The sequence below is a fragment of the Perna viridis genome, chromosome 2 (assembly GCF_037379345.1).
Source record: "Perna viridis isolate PV_CMFRI_1.1 ecotype Kerala chromosome 2, ASM3737934v1, whole genome shotgun sequence".
NCBI classification, from domain to species: domain Eukaryota; kingdom Metazoa; phylum Mollusca; class Bivalvia; order Mytilida; family Mytilidae; genus Perna; species Perna viridis.
The window spans coordinates 48,539,036-48,561,551 of NC_142446.1; the positions used below are offsets into that span (position 1 = coordinate 48,539,036).

General features: G+C 32.0%; 1 protein-coding gene across 16 annotated transcripts in view; it reads left to right on the top strand.

The window, feature by feature from the left end:
• Nucleotides 1-22,516, top strand: part of LOC148625498 (phospholipid-transporting ATPase IF-like) — a 53,277-nt gene that overhangs the window by 10,829 nt on the left and 19,932 nt on the right. For all 16 annotated transcript variants that reach the window (XR_015919941.1, XR_015919940.1, XM_088569100.1 and 13 more), the window contains exons 5-17: nucleotides 1,608-1,715; nucleotides 8,919-9,047; nucleotides 9,705-9,924; nucleotides 10,333-10,414; nucleotides 11,149-11,296; nucleotides 12,532-12,613; nucleotides 13,717-13,832; nucleotides 14,894-15,052; nucleotides 19,211-19,380; nucleotides 20,005-20,147; nucleotides 20,932-21,035; nucleotides 21,435-21,671; nucleotides 22,016-22,164. Coding sequence is in view for 14 of the 16 variants with exons in the window: in XM_088569100.1 (XP_088425226.1) it covers nucleotides 1,608-1,715; nucleotides 8,919-9,047; nucleotides 9,705-9,924; nucleotides 10,333-10,414; nucleotides 11,149-11,296; nucleotides 12,532-12,613; nucleotides 13,717-13,832; nucleotides 14,894-15,052; nucleotides 19,211-19,380; nucleotides 20,005-20,147; nucleotides 20,932-21,035; nucleotides 21,435-21,671; nucleotides 22,016-22,164 (1,847 nt within the window). In the remaining 2 variants the exon portion in view is untranslated. The remainder of the gene's footprint in view (nucleotides 1-1,607; nucleotides 1,716-8,918; nucleotides 9,048-9,704; nucleotides 9,925-10,332; nucleotides 10,415-11,148; nucleotides 11,297-12,531; nucleotides 12,614-13,716; nucleotides 13,833-14,893; nucleotides 15,053-19,210; nucleotides 19,381-20,004; nucleotides 20,148-20,931; nucleotides 21,036-21,434; nucleotides 21,672-22,015; nucleotides 22,165-22,516) is intronic.

Sequence of the window (22,516 nt, forward strand, 5' to 3'; positions counted from 1 at the left end):
CTTACTGGAGTCTGTGAACATTCATCAGAATATTCTTAACTTCCATGGTTACTCCAATCAAAGTCTTTTAATTTGATGATATCACAAACAGTTCAGAATTTTCTTAGACTAAAGTAATTTTTAGCTCACCTGGCCGAAGGCCATGTGAGCTAATGCCATCACTTGGCGTCCGTCATCGTCGTTAACAATTTTTCAAAAAGCTTCTCCTCTGAAACTACTTGACCAATTGGAACCAAACTTGGTATGAATGTTCCTTGGGGTATCCTGCATAGAAATTGTTTGGGGATTTTTGATCCGTCTTCAGACATGGACACTGTTACTTAAAATAGAACATAGGGGTCAGACAGTAGTTTTTTGCATATATCTCCAAAACTGTTACGTTTAGCCAAATTCTTTTAATAGCTAAAATGATCCTTATTTCTAGGACTACAAAAGTCTTCAGGCATAAAATTTGTCAGACGCTTTCTCATAAGAGTTATTGCCCTTGACAGGGGAAAATGACAGTTTTTTGTTTTTTTTTAGTTTTCAGCCAATGTCTTGAAAACTATGATAGATTTAGACTTTCATTTACTGAAATGATCCTTATGATAAGTCCTATCAAAGTTTTCTTGAGTCAAAATTGTTGGACAACTTCTTGTTTAATTTATTACCCTTGAAAGGCAAAATTTAACAAGGTGAGCAATTCAGGCTCCTGGGAGCCTCTTGTTCAGGTTATGGGGTGTTTGGGCCTGGTTTTCTGGTCTTATCTCATCTCTTGATATGTAATTCATTACTCATTATTTCATTGTAATACATGTATATGAAGAAATAACAAAAGGATACTAGCTTCAGCTATGATCAGTCTCATGTCTGTCATCATTAAACCCCTCCTCATTATAATAGGGATATCATCTTATCAGTTTATCAGTTCATATATCCATCCATCCTTTACACTTTACTGTAACAGATTTCTCAGCTTCTGTTGAAGGAATTGCTTAGCTATTTGGTATATTGCTTTGCATAATAGGATGTACTACATCTCCCCTTTCCAGGTTGAGTGAGGGTATTCTTAGAACAATGTTACACAACAACTTGTTTATTGGGACTTATAAATGTATATTGAAAATTTCTGCCTCCCTTAGATCTTCATGTTTAAGCAAGAATTTAACTTGTAGTCAATACCAGATTTAAAAGTGAATGTTTGGTTAATGTTTGTTATACAAGACGTGAATTTATATCAAACCCTGATGCAATGAAGTGCATACTTTCCCTTTGGAGTGCAACATATGTTTTAAAATCGTACAGTGCCAACTATTATGCTGATTCCAGCCAGCTTTAATGATTTTTTGTTGCACAATATCGATGGCATCTTGTACATTTTAACAATAACTACATATAATTTCTGAAAGCATTGTGCTTTTATCGTCTCACAACACAGTACACCATTGGCCGTAAGAAAACACTGTTAAATTGTAATAAAAAACATTTCACTACGTTTATAGTATATACGTATATATGAAGCATAATGACATTTTTTAATCATCAAATGAAACAGTGATTTGGGCCATTTTACTTATTGCTGAGGTGTTTATACACACTTAATTAATAATTTTGTATTCATTTGCCAGGGCTATGAAGACTGGTTACGACACAAGGCTGACAATGAAGTCAACAACAGAGAAGCCTATGTGGTTAGAGATGGGAAAGTTGCTCAAGTTAAGTCTATGGATATTAAGGTCATTATTTATTTATATTTATCCTAGTATATAATGGGAAATTGATAGCATCAGTTTATCAATTTAGAAAATTAAACTTAAATCAATCTTGATATATTGATTTTGTTTTTGTTGATTATGTGTAGGTTTTTCATTTTAACAGAGCCCTAGTTTTTAACTCCAATATTTATATTTGGTTGTTTTTTTAGTTTTTTTTAAAACACCTTACAATCATAAATCCTTCAGATTTGAAGGTACGCAGTGAAACTGGTCTAAACCAGACACTTTTAAAAGTCCTTTTATATCAATGTAAAGGTATTTTGAACCAAATAACTGTCAAAACCAAACACCTGTCTAAACCAAATACCTGTCTAAACTGGACTTATTTTAAACTCCAAAGGGGGTTAAACTTAGACAAATTTCACCATATAATGTAGCCATGGACTGTATCTGTAAATCTTCAGAATTTCTAATCAATTTTATTACCTTTTATTTGGTATGGGGAGTCATTATCATTGCAATATAGTAGTAAAAGTATTGGAGGTTATAGCAAGTTAATTTACTACCACAGGTATATTGTTAAATCATTTGGAATGTGACAAGATTGTCCTAAGGACGCTTTGTCATCCTACATATGAGTATGAGTATATCTCACTTGTCAGTTGTTTGGATGTTTAGGCACGAAGTCTGTATTTGTGTAGTGATAATTTTATCATTTAAGGAAAAGCTGCTCAGCATTGATTTAACTTTCATTCAAATTAAAAGTCATTAAAATTTCTTGCAGCAAAATAAATTTATCAATAATTCATCGTTATTTCTCAATATATAATCCCAATAGAAAAATTTTACTTGAAAGTTGCAGGAGGAAGCAAAGTCTCATTTCATGAAACTAAAAAAGGGGGGTTATTTGGAACTTCTATAAAAAAAGAAGTCCTAAAATAATTAAGAATATGACTATATGTGCATTGCAACAGCGTTATAAGTTTGTAACACATTTAATACTTTACATTCTTCTTATAGACCTATTTTAAAAGTACATACTGGTACTTCACAGTAAAGTTTAAAACCCGCCCGTAACTCTAGAAGTTTCAAGTCGCTAATATTGTTAGCAACTTCTTGCACTCGTAATTTCAGTACTTTATATTATCCTATGCTTTGCATAATTATATATTTATACTCCACATAATGCTGCAGACAGTTACCGCCATAGCGTCATAGTTCTAGATTCATACAAGATAAAAATGTACCTCTTAAATATCATACACCTGTGTTCTATGTATGTTTCTTGCTTGTATTAGAATGGAAAGTTAACATGAAATGACCCTTTAACATTGAAAATTACCAAGTTTCCAAAACAATTTCAACTTTTGACTTTTTTGACCGTAATTTAGTTTTAAACAGTTTTAAATTTCAAACCTTTTCAATAGACAAGGAAGTGATTTGTCTTCAGGTTAATAAGTTTATTCTTGTCATTGGTACAAACTTGTAAATTGTCATTGTTTGTAGATCTTCCTGTTGAAATTACATTTGGAACAAATGGGTATTATATGATGCATGACAAAAATATACAAGTGATACAATCTATACAATGTAAAAATTGTTGGACACAAAGAGTTATTTAAAATTGTTTTTCTTTCATACATGTACATTTACTGTGAAATTGCCTTCTTTTAATGAATTTACTTTATCTTTTTCAATTTTCTTTGGATGAAAAAATATCTACCTTTTGATGCAAATTTGTCTACCAATATTTATAAATACATGTAGTTTTACAATTGAATGTAGAATGAACTTCACTATTATCTGTGGTAGGTTGTACACATTTTATAGCCTCGTTACCTCATTATTCACAAGACAAATCGGAAAACTTACAGAGAACTTTTATCAGTTGCTGAAGTTGTGGACTTTTTATTTTAAATTTTATCCCATTTATTATCCCCCACAAACTAAGTTTTGGGGAGTATAGTATATAGGAATGATTTTGTACACCTGTCTACATTTCTTGTAAGTGCAACTCCTCCTTGACTGCTGTAGGGACTTCAATGAAACTTTATATGAAGCTGAAAGTTGGCCATCATAAGTAGATATGCATAAAAATAATATATAATTATTGTCAAAGCATTCTAAAAGGGAGATAATCCAGTTTAAAGGTTTTCACATTTAAGATTTAACTCCATTCGAAAAGGGCATATTTTCTGTTCAAACTTGCTCACAATATTTCCAGTTAAAATACATTTTAGTGAGCTATGGTTACAGCATTTCTTGTAATAATAGGGATTTCTTGTTGGACACTGCAGATTCTCTCTCTCAATTCTGAATTGTTTTAAGTAGCAGTCTTTATAAAAATCTGACAGGAGGTGATTCATGCATATCAAAAACCCACCAAATTTGGTTTTATTTCTTGTTCAGACACAGTTACTGATCACATTTTCATTTGGGGTTGCACTTTTTAGATAAAATTGATAAGATTGTACATGAAATTAGCACTTTGGAAGAGTTATCGTTCTTGATTTGGTTTGATTTGGTTGATTTTAATGGGAGGTTCAAGTGTAGTTTGCTCATAAGTACAGATCTAAATACAGAAAAGACTATTGTCACATAAAAATTGAGCATTTGTAGATCAAAAAAGCATCATCTGATCCATGGGGTTTTCTGCACCATGAATCACCTTACCGTAGGCAGCATCTGAATTTTATGTACATATATTCATACTTGATCATCAAACTTCATTCCTATAAGCTGTACTGGTATGTTGCATTTATAGTTTATTTTCAAAGGACTTGTATGACTACATGTTCTGCAAATTGATGTACAAGTACTGGTAGTTCACTATATTGAATTTATTAGTGAAATAGTGACAAATTCACAATAAGTCTTTGAAACAGAACAGCACGCCCACTAGAATACTTTAATTTTACAATGTATAGCACTGTGGAAAGATGTAACAGATTTCATAATTGATAGATTTCTAAATGAAAGTATGTTGTACATGATCTAGGCAGATTACAATACTGTGTATGTATTATATCATTCAGTCAATATTGTGGGTCAGGAGAAGTTCAGATTTGATACTAGAGAAAATCAATTATAATGCATTTTTTACTGTGTTGAGAAAGTGATGCATGATACTATGTACCTTTATCTTACTATGAACTGATGTCTGGGATGGATCCAGAAATTCATTTAAAATGACGATGTTGGGCTGTCAATTACTCATTTGTGTCCATGTTATGCACAAATTAAAAAAAAAATTTCATCAAAAGCCCCCAGACCCACCTTTTTCCTGGATCTGCCACTGGATAGTAGTCTGTAAAATGTTTGAGGGTTTTTAAAAGTGGAATACTAGATTAGATTGTTTGTAAGATTACTATAAATGATTATGGATTAGTTTTAAAATGAAGTACATGTACCTGTGTTTTATTACTTACTAGTATATTGGTTCTGTTGGAGTAAGTTTGTGATACATGTCATTTTTTGTTTTTTGTTTTTGTTTTAATCAAAAGGTTATATGATCAATAAAACTGTCTATACTTTGGTAATTGGATTTTGTACTTTGTACATGTGTTAAGCATGCATACACGATTTTTCAACATTTGTAGAGTTAGAAGTAGTAGCCTGCCTGCCAGCCGGAGACTGGCTATTTTTTGGCAGTGCTGGCTAATTTTAGCAAAAATCTATATAGCCACATAGTAAATATGTTGAAAAATTGTATCCAGGACTTGCTATAATTTGAGTGAGTTTCCTAACCTGACATTAATTAAACTTTAGTGTCATTATTTTGTAACTTTAGTTTCTTCTTTTTACATTAAGTTGAGTGTATTTTATGGTTTCTTAGAGGACATTATTTTGGCTAACATAAAGTATACTAGTATAACTACCATTAAGCTTATAGGTCAAAGATGAAGTACCTGTCTCACCTGTTTATTTGGTCTATTTCTATCATATCACCTGTTGATAAGTCCAGACAGGTGTAAACAATTACCTAGGTACAAAGCAAACATTCTTACAGATGATTAAACAATCATCCTGATTAGTCTAATCTGTGTGAACATGGTTACTTCTAGTCTACATAGCCATTTCTTATAGTGAAATTAAAATTCTTCAGCAATCGACTTCATTAGATAGTGTTTGGTACTGTTGTATGCCTGGGTTTTCTTCATAGTTTTCACAATGAACAGTATCATGTCTGATAGACTTGCTTTTTTGTCCCTTTTGGATTTTTTTTTTCATCTATTTTAAAGTTACTTGAAAATGTGGCTTTGAGAGAGACTCCACAGCTACCATTGATGAGTCGAATCATAGAAATTTATCAATGGGAACAACTACAGCTTTTAAAGAAAGATACAAGTCTACCAGTTTAAAGTTAAATGATAAAGGAAATGTAGAAAGCAGAGATTACAAATGTGGAACAACAACCAATGAAATGTAGCAGGGGTGGATCTAGGATTTCAGGTTGTGTGGGGGGGGGCATAAATAGAATTATAGGCAAGTGAACCAAGGCAAGAGAAGAATTTGTAAGGCATGAAGACTTTATGCCAAAAAAAAATTACAAATTGTTTTGTTTTGTTTTATTATTATTTTTTTTTTGGGGGGGTTGCAGTACACCAGGTCCCTCTATCAATTTGCATTTATAACTTTCTGAAATGGCATAAGATACTTAAGATTATTGGTTCATTCTGAGAAAACAGAAAAAGTACACATGTGTACAAAATGTAATGTGAAATACAGAATGAAATGGAATGCAGTCAAGTGATTTGCTGTGATGTCTGGTGCTGTTATTTCAAACTTCATATAATGTAGGTGGACCAGACATTACTTTAGTTTAGTTTTTTTTTTATCTTTAATAAGGTTGTAATTCCAGATACTATTTAAATCACAGCAAACTTACTAAAATATGATAACAAATAGCAGATAGCTATGAAATTCTGTATCATTAGATCTGAGGCATGAATCATTTTTATTGATAATCAAACTAATCTATGTATACTAAAATAGACATCAAGTACTTTGCTTTGTCTGGGGGGTTATATGTAAACAAACTAATATTGTAGGTTCTGTTTAACTATCATAAAACATCAAACAGTACTGAGTGGTTCCTATGGTATAGAATTGATAGAGTTATATGGAGAAGCTAATTGATATTGACAGAATAGATATAAATTATGATCTAGATTGTTTGTAGTAATTGGAAAATAATTGTTTAACTATTTATGTTTCTGTTCAGAGCATGTAATGTTTTGTAGGAATAGGCATTTAATTTAGATTAAAGCTGTCACTTTCATCTTAATGCCTGTAGTTTAACTGGTGGTTTGAACTTAAAGATGAGATCTCTGAAAGCGAAAACTGCTTTGGGTCACAATCCCAAGATTTAAATTTGGGCTGGAGGTTTTCAAAGTTAGGAATTGGCCAAAAGATGAGATATTCTGAAAACAGATATTGTATTTAACCTTAATCCAAAAATTTAAATCAGGGCCGCGGATTTTCAGGGTTGGGCTCACTGCCTGTGCTAGACTGATAAGAGTAGTGAAGGTTGTTAAAAAAAAAACAGCCTTAGTTGTAGTTCAGGGTTGGGAATTGACCATAAGATAAGGTTGATTGAAAGCTAAATCTACTCTGTTTCATGTACATTTTAAGAGTTCTCTGGTTTGAATGTGGAATCACGTTGTTTTTTACCTTTCTATCTTGTTGTAGTTGTCTTTCCATAATGACATTTTCAATCTTATTTTCCTCAGCTTCACATTGCGACTCCTTGATAAGTTGATAAAATTTATGAGTAAGTCATTTGGATATAGGTTTTTTTTGCCCCAGGTTACATTATCTTGTTCGATGTTTACTAGAAGGAGGATTATCAGCAATATAAGTCTATTGAGAAATATGCATTTGTAGATAAAACCCATAGAAAAGAGGGGCCATGGACCATTTTTCATATGTTTTGTAGGTTGAGGTACATTTATGGGAAAATTGGCCCCTTATAATTTTCATGAAAATTTATGTTTGCATCACAGCAAACTTTTACTCTCAGATGTTAAACCTGAAGTTGAATTGTCTTTATCTATAACTTATATTTACTGCACATTTAAGTAATAATCTTTGGTCAAAATTATCAGTTTTCACATATTTTACAAAACCAGGAAGTGAAATTACCCATTCCATGTGAGATGCAAGTGTCTGTATCAATGTATATCCATGTAATGCCTTGATATTCTGAAAAATTTTTTTCTACTTTGAAAGTACTATTGCTTGTGGGGTACAAATTTTCATGGTTTTCATGGGTAGGCCAAACAACGAAATTTGGTTCCCAATGGAAAAAAGATTTCCATAGATGTGTATACTGTAATCTCCAATCCATGAATTCAAGAATCCACATACTTGTGTTTCTTCCTTCTTTGTACCAAAATTTAGCTATTTGGGCAAAAAAAAACTTGAGTTTTTACATGTCATTACTCAACAAAAACTTTCAAATAATTCTAATATTGTAATGTTGTTCTACTACATTATTTCCCAAGGAAAATGCTGATTGGTAACATTCTATTACCATGTTTAGAAAATCAGTTTAGTAGGGGACCAAAAACATCCCTAAGTTTACATTGTCCTTTTTCTATAACTGGCCCATTTCATTAGTAAAAGGATTGTTTTCAAAAATTAGAGGCACTGGAAGTTAATAGTATTCATAATAATATTGGATTTGTTTTCTCAACATTTTGGTCCTGTGCAACAAAGCGAGGGAGGGATGGTAATGATAGCTTTCCATCCATTTGTCTGTAAGAAAGGACTTATTGAACATTCACTTGTTTGTCTATAATTAATGTCAATGAAGAGCATAAAATGATTTATTTAGTGTAAGTATTTGTAAGAATCAGACGAAATGGGAAAAATCAGAAACATGCATGTCAAAACCCCACCAATCTGACAATATAATTTCATTCAAGGATGCCTAACTCTATTTGAAAAGATTATTAAGGTCTCTACACCAGTGGATTTGCTCAAAATTTTTTCAATAGAAGGTTAGAAAAATGAAGTTTTTAATAGTTATCTGCCCCTGAAATGTTCATTTTCACCACTTTTCAATGATAATTTACCATCATGGTGCAAATAGTCAAATTAAAATTTTAAAATGGTGGGTTTTTTCATATCATGTTTCACCCACTGCCTGATTCTTACAAAGACTGGCACTTAATTACTTACCTATTGTACACGGCAAAACAATAATAATTTTTTTTGCAGGTTGGTGACATAGTGAAGGTAAAATTAAACCATAGTTTCCCATGTGACCTAGTGATGTTGTCATCACATGACCCGGGAGGGAAATGTTATGTTACTACAGCCAATTTAGATGGTGAGACAAATCTGAAGGTACTTGTTATTAAACATTATTATTATACATAAATTCTTAGCTGATCACTTTAAAGCATTGAATACAAAAAAAAATATGTTATTTTTATTGTGAACATTGATGCTTTCTTTAACAGAACAACTAACCTCTACTAAGGGTGTTAACTGTTTATTGTGACTTTTATGTTTTTGTAGTCTTGATACAATTACTTGAAATATTAAATCATTTTGGTATTTCTGAACCTTCAACAATCATTTTTATGATTCCTAACTGAAGACTAAAAAGAAAAATTACCTAGGATGTGTAAAGTTCTCAGGCATGCTATTTAGCTTTCTTGTCATCATTTTTATGAAAATGACATTAATCACCAATACTGTGACCAGTAGAATATTTATCAGAGGTAGAGATAAGAAAATTTGTTGAATTGGTCAGAAAGGCAAGTTTTGCAGAACAAAAACTGTCCCAGAGTGAAGTGTAATTACGTATAATATGTTGAACAAAAAAAAAAATCTAAATTTAGGTGACCTATCAAACTGTTGGACTATGACTCGCCCATCATGAAATTCGCTTGCCACAGGGCAGCAGGGAAGTAATTATTTTGACCCCTGTTTGCGATATCTGTTAAAAATATATCAAAGGAATAGTAAGTCTTAGATGTTTAATTTCTTTCAATACAGAATCAATACTGCTTACCAGATACAAAGGCCTACCAAACTGATGAGGCTTTTGCTTCTTTGAATGCTGTGATAGAATGTCAGCCTCCTATGCCTGATCTGTACAAATTTGTTGGAAGAATGACAATACATAAAAGTGGTGAAGAGAGCATTTTGAAGTCCTTAGATGCAGAAAATCTACTACTCAGGGGTGCCAGACTCAAAAATACACCTTATGTTTATGGTAGAGAATTTCATAACAAAATACAGTGAAATCTGTCGCTACCAAATCCTAAATAAACTTTCTAAACCAGGCACTGAAAAAAATGATTTTACACTTAATGAACTGACAAAATTAACCCATAGGAATTTCTTTGATTAAATGAATTAACTTTGTTGTAGTGATGTATAAGATCTATCATTAGTAGTAAGACAGGACTTTACTAGCTGCCTGTTCTTCAATGTTACTCATCTTCCTCTTTACAATATAAATTGATTAAATCTGCTTTCACTTGGAAAACAATTTGACAAATAGTTGGTAACTAGAGATCATAGAACCTTAAGTGTGTACCATAGATTGTAGATTGTTCTTTAAGATAGAGGTCGTGTACGTTCTAGTGAACAGAATTTTGACATGTCTCGTTTGTTTCAGGTTGTGCTGTTTACACTGGATCTCATACAAAGATGGCCCTAAATTCTAAAGCTAAATCTACCAAGTTTTCTAGAGTAGAGAGGTAACTAGTCCCATGTACCAAATGCTAAACACTAATCTTATGCTTTGTCATGTTGGTGTAAGGTCACAAGGTCACATAATGAGGGGATGCCATGCTTATAGTTAGGCTTATCTATCTAAGTTAAATGATCTGCCTGGCATCACAACTTTGCTTCATCTTGATAAGTTATTCTTCCCTTTACATTTTTGTCCCAAATTGTGACAGAGATATGGTATAGTCCAACACTATTGATTTTAAGGTCAAATGTCAAAGAAAGGCATCACTGATATGTACTGTGAAAGTACTATTGTTCGTTGGGAACCAATTTTCATGTTTTTCGTGGGTTGGCCTAACCACAAAATTTAGTTCTCAACAAAAAAGATATTTCCATTGATGTGTATACTGAAAACCACAAAACCACGAATTCAAAAATCCACGAAAATTGGTATCCACGAATTAAAGAACTTTCACAGTAACTATGAAACAATGTATCCTGTTTTATTTGAGTTAACTGTAAAGATGTAATTTCTTCAAGTTAAGCTAAAACCCTAAACACAATGTAAAGGACTCGGACCAAACTCTTGTGAGAGGTCTGTATTTATGTAATATTTACTCCAGGGGCGATTACAAAATGAAAGGTATTCCATTCTTTTCATTCCTCTTTTTCTGTTTTCTAATAGGTTTAACTCACTTCATGTTTGTGTTACATGGTGCTGAACCCTCAAAACTATAACTGTTGTCTCCCTGTTTTTCAGAGGTTTGAACTCCTTCTTGACAGCCTTTATCATTATATTGTTGTTAGAAGCTCTAGTTTCTACCATATTGAAGTTTTGGTATGTGGACCATAGCTTTATAGAGAAATCTTGGTACATTCCAGATGTTGAAAATGAGAGGAAACTCAATGTAAGTAACAGTAATTGTTATTTAGTGGTTTTATTACAAGAGTAGGTATGGTGAATATGTCAAAGAGAAAACTGCCCCACTTTAATGAAAATGTCAGCCAAAGGGCACCCATTGGACAAGGAAACCCTTGGTGGGGTTAAAGTACTTTTGCATGATCACAACCCTCCCCCTTTAAAATCTGGCCACTGTTGAAAAAAATATTACACAATTAAACACACCTAAATATCAATTCAAAAAGTTCTGAGACCCTTCTTACAGTGGAAATAAAGAAACTGAATATAAATTACACAAATGTACAAACTAAGGACTACTAGCAGTTAATTGACATGCCAGTTCCAAACCTGTTTAAATCTACAGAAAGTTATGTCTCCATCGTATGTTATATCAATCCCAATTCTTCCCATGTGGGGTTGAGAACCATGGTACATCATAAGTCATACAATAAGGACAAAACCCATGACATGCCAAAAACTGCTTTTAAATATAGTGTATAAATTTCTATTGACCTTATGATCAAATCAATCTTAAAATGTCAGTCTTTTTCCTCTAAACTTCTCATTCATGTATCTACGACGACTAAACTTACAGCGAGTGATACTGTTAAGTTCAGGGAGTAAAATTGATCTTCCTTGATTAAATTACAATCACCTGATGGACTATTGTAGGTGGTTAACTGGATAATTGACAAAGAGGTTTAAAGTTTCTATCAAACTTTGATTAAAAATACATATGAAATGATAGAATGGTAAAATATCAAGTTAACTACCAGAAATTTTTACCAGGAAATGGTTATTTAATCAAGAATAGAATCAATTCGTTTCCCTAAAGTTAACTATTTTACTGGCTGTAATACATAGATATAATGAGAGTGTTCCACGGAAACTGTTATAAATTTACTTTTCTTATTGTAATGATGCCCTTTATAACTTCAACCCATAAGTTCACAACTTAAAAATTTTTTAGTAGTATTTATATCAACAAGCATTAATATATTGTGTTGTCTATTTATTTATTTATGATGCTGTGCTCTAAATTCTGGTTTAATTTTGAATATCTTTTAGCTTGATAAACATTTTGAATTTTTTTTTCTGGCATTTTGTGTTTCATTTTTTCAATTCAGAATAATGAATGTCATTTATGTTGTAATAATGATTAATTTTATATGAATAGAATAAATTTAAGGATGACGCAGAACATTTAGTACAAAATGTATAACCTAGTTATTTTTATTTTAGGCTAAGACAGCTTTAGAAACTTTCCTAGGTTTTATGGTGCTGTATAATTATATCATCCCTATTTCCCTGTATGTGACAGTTGGTAAGTATCTCTGGTAGTCAAGAGGTTGTGTAAGTTGAAAAATGACATTTATACAGAGAGTAATAGGTACAGAGCATTAGCCACACGTTATTTATGTAAATGCTCTGAAACATGAACGGCTCAAAATCTTTTTGTCCAAACTGAAGTATTTCAGATATTATTTGAAAGTGATTGTTTGAACTTATAAAACAATATAGCATTATCAACATAATTCAAAATCATTATGTGTAAATAGCTCTTTCTCTCATAAACAAAACTGAAATCAAATTATAGTTAACTTATTGGAATACATGTAATCCGGAAATATACAACCTTCAATTTGTCGAACTCCAAGTAACTCAAACACATTTCAATGGTCCCTTGGAGATCGAGCTATTGAGGTTTGACTGTAGTTGCTCTTTCCTTCATTGGCCAACTAACACCTGATGAAATGTTTGAGGACAAAAAAAAACCAACCTAAGGCAGTTTATCAATGATTGTTTTTTAATATAGGGAAGACAACTCTATTCCCTGAAGTTAACTATAATAATTGCTGTAATTTGACTTTAAATGAAAGTAACATCTGTTGTCAAAACATGATCAGGAATAATACACTAACAATACATTGTGGTGAAAAATATATAAACAATATTTAACACTGCTATTTAATATTAGAAATGTATTTTTTTCATACTGTAAAATATAAATTAATTCTGTTTGCCTTTTGCTTCGTTTTTAATTTTGTTAAATACTCACCATAACAACAATAAAAATTATTGTCTCTATCCAAAAAAGCTGAATCAGATTTAGCCACCTAATACAGTAAACCCACAGTTTTATTTTTGTGGTAAGACCAATAACATGAAATATTTTCCTTAAGGAACCTAAGATACAATCTGCAGAACGATTGCAAATTTAAAACTGCATGGAAGCTGATTGATTGCATAAAGCGTGAAAAAAAGACACAGTAATTTCCCTGTTTACAGTAACCAGTCACTGCAATATGAGAATTATTTTCTTCATTTATGAAAGTAAATACTGATAACACCTACCAATATAGCACATTAAATCATTTATTTTGATGTTGTTATAATTGAAAAAAACTTAAAATGTATCCATTTCAGAGGTACAGAAGTTTGTAGGATCCATGTTCATTGCATGGGATTTAGAAATGTATGATGCAGAAAATGACCAGCCTGCCAAAGCCAACACATCAGACTTAAATGAGGAGTTAGGACAGGTTGGTCTTTTATATCTCCTCATCAGTGCATTTATTACTAGAATACCTATTTATCTATTTTTGGATTTTACTGGATAAGTATATAGTAAATTCTGAAATCCTTTTGATTTGAAAGGTATTCAGTCAAAGGTCAAGGTTGCAGTAGGACAAGTGAATGGGTTGTCAAATTTTTGAACTAGTTTTCATAGGAGGTTGTGTTATGAACTGGGCATAGTGGTGCACCGTGTTGGGAAAGATGCCACGTTCTGTGCACGTTAAAGAACCCTACTGTGGTATTCTCCCGGAGTAGGAACCATAGGGCTCCGCCACAGGAGGTTTAATTGCCCGACCCTACCCACCTCTCCCTATTTCCAGTGGCAATCAAAATTTGTCGACCTCATTGTCCTTGTGTCCCATCCCTATTTCATTTCATCATCATTTCATGTTCATTTTATCATCAATTTCATGTTCATCGTCTGAATATAGCTGAAATATTGCTGCTCAGACGTTAAACCCCAACAAACAAACAAACAAACAAACAAACGTGTTATGAACTGGTAAGGTCTAATGAAGTCATGCCTTATATCTTCGAAGTTATAACATTTTAATGCTTTTAATTTTAATTTTAATTGTTTAGTGTCCTTGTGGCACAGCCTGTAAAACTTCGTGGATAATTAAAAAAAAAAAAAATACCACAAAATGAAATGAAAAACAAAAAAAATATGTTAGAAGTTGAAAAAAAAAACAGAGGGTTTAGATTGGTCCAATCTGATGTGGATACATTTTACAAACTGTTTTTATACCACCAATATATTTATATTTGCTTTCGCCTTGTCCAACCGTCTGTCTGTCGGTCTGTTATACTTTGCTGTAACAGATATCTCAGCTTTTTCGGTAGGAACGATTAAATGTGTGGTATGTATATATTGCTTCTTTTGTGATGAATTGTACCATGTCTTCCCTTTCTAGATTCCTTGCTTATCTACTTACTATTTATCGTAAAATTTAATTTGACAAATATGGTTGAGTGGGTTTTTTTTTAGCCTTACGTAGCATACAGAATCCTGTTATTATTGCTTCAGGTTGAGTACCTCTTCACTGATAAGACTGGAACGTTGACAGAGAATGACATGCAGTTCAGACAATGCTCTATTAATGGAGTTAGATATGAAGAAGTAGGGGGAATGTTATGTGAAATGTCATCTACTGGGCAACAAAGCATGCCTGTTCATGTACTTTCTGTAAGTAATTGGCATGTTTATTTTGATGAAAAAAAAATCATTTTACTCTTGATCTAGCATGATAATATATGACCAGCACCACCTGAAATGTTAGTTAAGAATTTACTCCTGCGTTGTGCTGAGATCTACTATATATTCCACTATATATATATAAACAGTTTACAGTTACATAGCTCTTACAGTTCATTTTATTTATTCATGATGTAATTTATAGTTTCTTTTTATCATACTACCAGTAATCCTTGATTGTGCAGTATTTTTTTTGTATTTTTGCCTTATTCAAGTTTCATGAATTATAAAACCTTTTTCTGTATGATTCCTTTGGAATATTTGTCCACTTGACATTTACATCTGCCATGTTAGAAATTCTCATGTTCAGCAGTTGTTATGGAAGAAAAATATAAGCAACATTGCAATGTGTCCTTTGACCAATCAGATTTCATTGGCAATTTGATACAATTTCACAACAACCAATCATAATTCCTAATTTTTCATATCACCTTTTCATATCACATTGTCCAAGGTGTGATATCACAATTATATAGCTATCCAACAAGTGGATTAAACAACCAAATCATAGCAGTTAGATGTTTTCAATATGGAATAGTTTATTCTAATGGATATAATGCAAATGAAACAAGTTTTCAATGCAAGAAATTATTTCTGAAACTTTAAAATTGGTCTATTTTGAAAACTCAAATTTTCAGTAGAAGCTCTATCATTCTAATTCGTGGAAGTTTTTATGAACTCATTAAATCCTACAACACACAACAACATATATTTGTACTTTTTAAACATTAGGGGAATTCAAAGGTAATTATTACTGCAACTATTTCATAAATATTTTACATACTAACACATTGCTTCTCAAACACTACACTGTATCATATCCTGCATTTCAGTAGCTGTTCAGATATTTAAAAAAAAAAAAAAAACACACTTTTCAACTTTTTTCACTCCTAAGCTTACTTTGGTCATTCATTGTGCTCTGGTCTGCTGTCATTTAAAAATGTCTTTCCGCAGTTACATGTATCAAGATTTAAACAGTATTATTAGATGGTAAATTAATGTTTGAAAACTCTCGCAAGGTTCATAAAACTACATTATATAAAAGTAATCATCTCTTCTTAAGCTTTCAACAAATTTAATAGATAAATGAGAAATTGAAGATGAATTTGAGAAGATTAATCATTAGTGCAGAAAAAACACTTAAAACAAACAATGTTATTTTGTTCAATATATGCCACATTTCCTCATAATTATACTTCTTTCCATATTCAGATCTGTATTTTGGAGAAAACCATACATTTATCTTTTATTTAAATTTACCATTTGAATCAGGAACTGTAACTCTTTCAAAGTTTCAATTTCGTATACAATCTTAAAATTTTTATATCTGTGCAATATTGACATACATGAATCACCCCTGTTTGATAAGCTTCAGCAATAACACACTTAAGCTTTCTGTTGCTTAGCCACTTTCTTGTGGTCAATCTTAATTACTCCTTTCTTGAAAGAACAATATTTCCTTTATCTTCAAGTGGACATTTTCTACCACTTACACCACTTTTCTTCTACTTACACTATATTTCCTTCCAATGACACTTTGTTTCATCTACAAAAAACTTCTAATGAACATTGTTTTTATGATAATTTAATTGTGTTAGAACCAGAACTGCTGACAAAGCTGTATTTTACACTTCAGAAGTTGATTACAGTGAAACTTCTCCAAACCGGCCACCACTGGGACAAGAAAAAATGGCCGGTTTTGTGAAAAATAGCAATGCATTCTAAGAGCTGTTTCCATTAGTGTGTTCTATAACCCTACACCTTGTCAGTTTGTTGGTCGAGACATTTAATGCCAATTCAAAACTTTTGGCCTTTTTATTTCATTTCAAAGCTTGCATCATTTGTAAATGATTTGATTTTACAAACAGTTATGCAGATAAAATAATGTTCGCGGTTTTGAAAGAATGTGTATTAAAGATCAAAGGGCTATTGTTGGTAACTTATTATTTGTATTGTTTTCGTAAATTACTATCAACTAAGTCTAATAATTTCACCCCTATGTTGTTTTGGCTTGGGTACAGGTCACATTAATTGACAGTTAAAAGATCGTAAAGATCGTACTATTAAATGACCCCGATTGCATGGTGTGTTTACACACCAATTAACAGCCAACCAGTGACAAAATGTAATGTTTGGATTAAATTTGATTAAATTTGTTGTTTAAACTACTGTCCCCTTCAATTATCATCTGTCCACTGATGAAGTGAATGAATTATTAATTACGTAATATTACGTAATCATTGACAGTTTTGACACATTTATTACAAGTGAACAGTAACCAGGCGGCCGGAATTTAGAGGTTGTATTTATTTGAAATATGTAACTTAAACTGTGAAAAACCGGCCAATGTACAGTTTTAGGGGTTTTAGTTTTGTTGACACATTTGTTACAGGTGAACAATAACCAGGCGGCCGGAATTGAGAGGTTGTTTTTATTTGAAATATGTAACTTAAACTGTGAAAAACTGGCCAATGTACAGTTTTAGGGGGTGGCTGGTCTATTGAAGAAAAAACACAGGTTTTAAGGTATATCGGCCGGGACTTTTGAAACAGGCCGGTTTGAAGGGAAGACCGGTTTTCTGAGGGTCCGGTTTGGAAAAGTTTCACTGTATTAATCATTAGATGTAGGAAAATCTAATTTGATTGAATTTTTAGGATGTCATTTTTAGCTCACCTGGCCAAAGGCCATGTGAGATATTGCCATCAGTTGGTGTCCATCGTTGTCGTAGTCCGCTGACAATTTTTCAAAAATTATCTCCTCTGAAACTACTGAGAGGAAACTTTGCACAGATGTTTCTTAGGGTATCTTGCACAAAAGTTGTGTTTAGATTTTTGATCTGTCAAAAAACATGGCCACTGTAACTAAAAATAGAACATAGGAGTCAAACTGTAGTTTTTTGCATATATCTCCAAAACGTTCGGTTAAGCCAAATTTTGATGGGGTAAAAGTGTTCAGCATGATATTATCTATTTGTGATCAAATTTTCATTTTAATCTGTTAAGCCATTTAGGAGTTATTGCCCTTTTTTTATTTATTTATTTTTTTTTTGCTATTTTTTATGTTATTTCTTTCAAAAATCTTCTCCTCTGACACTACTTGACCAATTGGAACCAAACTTAGTATGAATGTTCCTTGGTGTATCATGCATAGAAGATGTGTTTAGATTTTTGATCCATCAAAAAAGATAGCTTCTGTTACTAAAAATAGAACAGGGGTCAGACTGTAGTTTTTTGCATATATCTCCATACAGTTAGGTTTAGCCAAATTCTAATGGGTTAAAAGTGTTTGGCATGATGAGATCTATCTGTGGTCAAATTTACATTTTAATCTGTCAAGCCATTTAGGAGTTATTGTCCTTTTTTAACTTTTTTTTGCTATTTTTAATGTTGTTTCTTTCAAAAATCTTCTCCTCTGACCCTACTCGACCAATTGGAATCAAACTTAGTATGAATGTTCCTTGGGGTATCTTGTACACAATATTTTTTTTTAGATATTTGATCCGTCAAAAAACATGGCAACTGTTACTAAAAATAGAGCATAGGGGTCAGACAGTAGTTTTTCGCATATATCTCCAAAACCATTAAGTTTAGCCAAATTCTGACATAAGGTAAAAGTGTTCACCATGATGAGATCTATCTGTGATCAAATTTTCATTTTTATCTGTTAAGTCATGTATTGGTCCTTATGATAAGTCCTACCAAAGTCTTCTTGGGTCAAAATTGTCAGACATCTTGTTAAATTTGTTGCCATGGAAAGACAAAATTTAACCAGGTGAGCGATTCAGGCTCCTGGGAACCTCTTGTTTAAATCACAGCATCGTTTTTTCAATAGATAATCCTGGATTGTGCTTAAATCAACAATTTGAAATTCTATAATTCAAATAAAAATAATGTTTCATGTTCATGTTGGTAGTCCAGATATTTGTGGGTCATCATAGATAACAATTATAATACAAGTATATGTATTTAATTCATTTTGTGTCACTTTATCATTCTGTCTGAATTCCACAACTAAATATTAATCAAAAATATTCATTTGATGTACAAAACAATGTACTTATGTTCAAGTATTGCCTAACATCCATTACAGCCAGAAATAGAGGAGTTTTTTGCCGTACTTGCCTTATGTCACACCGTACGTGTAGACCACCCAGAGACCCACCAAACAGGGGCGTCATATGTATATAGTCACACAGGGATGGAGTATGAATACCAGTCTTCATCCCCAGATGAAAAGGCATTTGTAGAGGCTTGCAGGAGGTAAAAACTGATTAATGAAAAACGAAAGGGGAGGAAAAGTTGTGGGTACATGAAGATTTATCTAAGTGAATGACATTCACCCATTACAATTTGCTTAAAGTTTATCCTATAAAGATAGGCTTACTTGAATCTTAATATTATATGCTTGTCTTTTTATGGTAGAAGAATGTCTATCTGTCCTGCAAACTATGATAACATATAACTCCATGACTTGAAAATCTTTTTTCTGAATTACTTTGATGAATAATTTCATAATTGTTAGTTTTAATGATCTCAAGGACTGTATACTTTTTGCAAAAGTTCCATTTTCCATTCCTGAGTTATGAAATTTTAAAAATAGAAAAAAAAAACATTTTTTTTTCCCATGCCATTCTTCATCATGAAAAGCCTTTAAAAAATTGTTTCAAACTTTTCAAAAGTTTTTTGTTTTGATGGTCTCAGGACCTGTATACTTTTAACATGTTTAAGTGAATATCTAAATTTTTTGTCCAGCACTATTGTTCTTTTCTTTGAAAAGAATGGAGTTTTTTACAATTATTGTACATCCTGCGTGCTTTGACTAAGCTAAAGTCGTCCTGTTTCCCGGAATCTTACTTCAGTTTAACAGTTTAAATTCTGTTACAGATATGGCATCATTTATCATGGGATCAGAGAGGGAATGCAGGAGGTTACATTTAAGGGAAAAATGAGAAGATACCAACAGTTACATGTTCTGGAATTTGACCCCACTAGAAAGCGAATGAGTGTGATTGTAAAATTTGAGAATGGTAATGGATTCTTTGCTATTAAAGGGTTTATTGTATTTTTTTATTTTTTTATTTGAATAATGTAAATATCTGAAATGGCAGGTTTTATACTGTTTTATTCTTGTATACTTTGACTGTAATTTTCATAGAAATAATATGGTTAAGTGTGTTATTGAAAAAAGCTTTTGGAACGCATTGTGAAGCACTGTGGAACGATTTGTGAATTACTTCAGAACACATTGTGAAGTACTTTGGAACGCATTGTGAGGTACTTTAGAATACATTTTGAAGTATTTTGGAACGCATTGTGCAGTACTTTATTGTAGTCAATGCCATTTCACATACCGACATGTTTTCTGGAGTAAATCATTATTTTTCTAGATAACCAACCAATACAGTGCACATTATGATATGCTGATGTCATTTTATAGTTTTTCTGGTTTGTTAATTTCAAGAAGTTTGTTCCCATGTTTAATGTGTCAGGAATCTATATTGATCTTTTTGTCTGTCTGTCTGTCTGACTTTCTGCCTGTTCAATTCATCGATCCATTTGCATGTCATTAGGTGATAAAAGAAGAAGAATTCAGTCCGACCTTTTTCAAACTTGAGTACTGTAAAATACATATAAAATCATGCCAAGTTTGGTGAAAGACTTATTATATTCAGTGTTCATGAGTTATTTTTTTTTTAAATTGAAAATTTGGAATGAAGGGTATACGCTATAACCTAATCATCTCTCTGTGGTATTTTTTTAAATCTGCAATAATACAGTGAATTTTAAACCATTTATCTTAAATCATTTTAGGTGATGTATACCTGTTGTGTAAAGGTGCTGAATCTGCAATATTAAATAGAGGTGTTAGTGGACAGAATGTAAAGACACTTCAACATGTTAATGAATTTGCTGGTGTAAGTTTTAATTATGAAATTAATTTTGAAGGAGACTCAGTTAAGCATTTAACTTATGATATTTAGAGAACATTGTAATTATGTCCCTTGATATCCAGTTTTTTTTTGTTTTTAAATACAGGTAGAATTTGTTTAATTATGATTTATTCTTATTGTGTCCTGCTCATTAGATTTTATTTTGTTACACCAAATCCACAGGAAACCCTGTCTTCAAAGTAATCTTTGACTAATGTGGGTATTGCTTTAAAAAGTACACAATACAAATATACATGTACACAAAAACTGTAGATATACATGTACACGAAAACTGTACATCTGTATGTGACTCCACGTATTTGAATATGATGACAATGATTGCAGGATAAATATATATTGGGAAATCAACTTTATTTATTTTAGCTTGGATTGAGGACACTTGTACTTGCTCAAAGGAAATTATCAAAAGACGACATGGCTCTATTTGATAGTAAATTACATAATGCAAGAACAGCTTTGCAGGATAGAGAGGGAAAACTGGCTGAAGTATTTGACTTTTTAGAAAACAATTTGCATATACTTGGGGCCACTGCTGTAGAAGATAAATTACAAGAAGATGTACCTAAAACTATAGAGTCTTTAAGGGTTGCTGGAATTAAGGTAAGTTAGGTGATAAAGAAAGAAACAGAAATTGTTGGTACATGTATATACTCATACATACATGAGGTTTTAAGGGCTTTTATTGGTTTGATTAACATGAAATAAGGATACATGCATACAGAATACTTGAACAATTAAGTCAAATGTTCTTTAAGAAAGAAGCTATTTGATTTTTTTGTTTGTTTATGCATTGTAAACTGTTCTTTGATCCTATCTTTTTATAATATTTCTTTTTCTGCTCTGCCTTTTTCCCCAGTTGTGAAAGTTGAGTTACAATCTTTTTATCTTTCCGTTTCATGTAATTCATCTTGTATGTTTATGTTCCTTTCCTTCTTTTCCATCAGGTGTGGGTTTTAACAGGAGATAAAGAGGAGACAGCAGTCAATATAAGTTACTCAGCTGGACATTTTAAACAAGGAATGACTGAACTTAGACTTACCAAAATAACAGATACCATAGAATGTGCTGAATCCATCAGGAAACACATGATGAGGTTAATATCTGTGACATTACCATATTAATAAATGTCATGTTTAGGTACCATAAACCTTCAATGAATAATTCAAATCTAAAGAAAATCTGATCCATCCATGGTTGGGTCCAGATTAGCCTGAAATTGATACCATCATTCTTTTGAAGTGACCCTCTGCCCTTCTTTAGAGAATGGAAACTAATTTCTACTTATTGATACCAGAATTATCTTTATGTAATATTTTTCTACATCGGGATACCCTTAGAAACTAAGAAATACAGTGAAAAACCTCTGCCCTTCTATAGAGAATGGAAACTAATTTCTACTTATTGATACCAGAATTATCTTTATACTATATTTTTCTACATTGGGA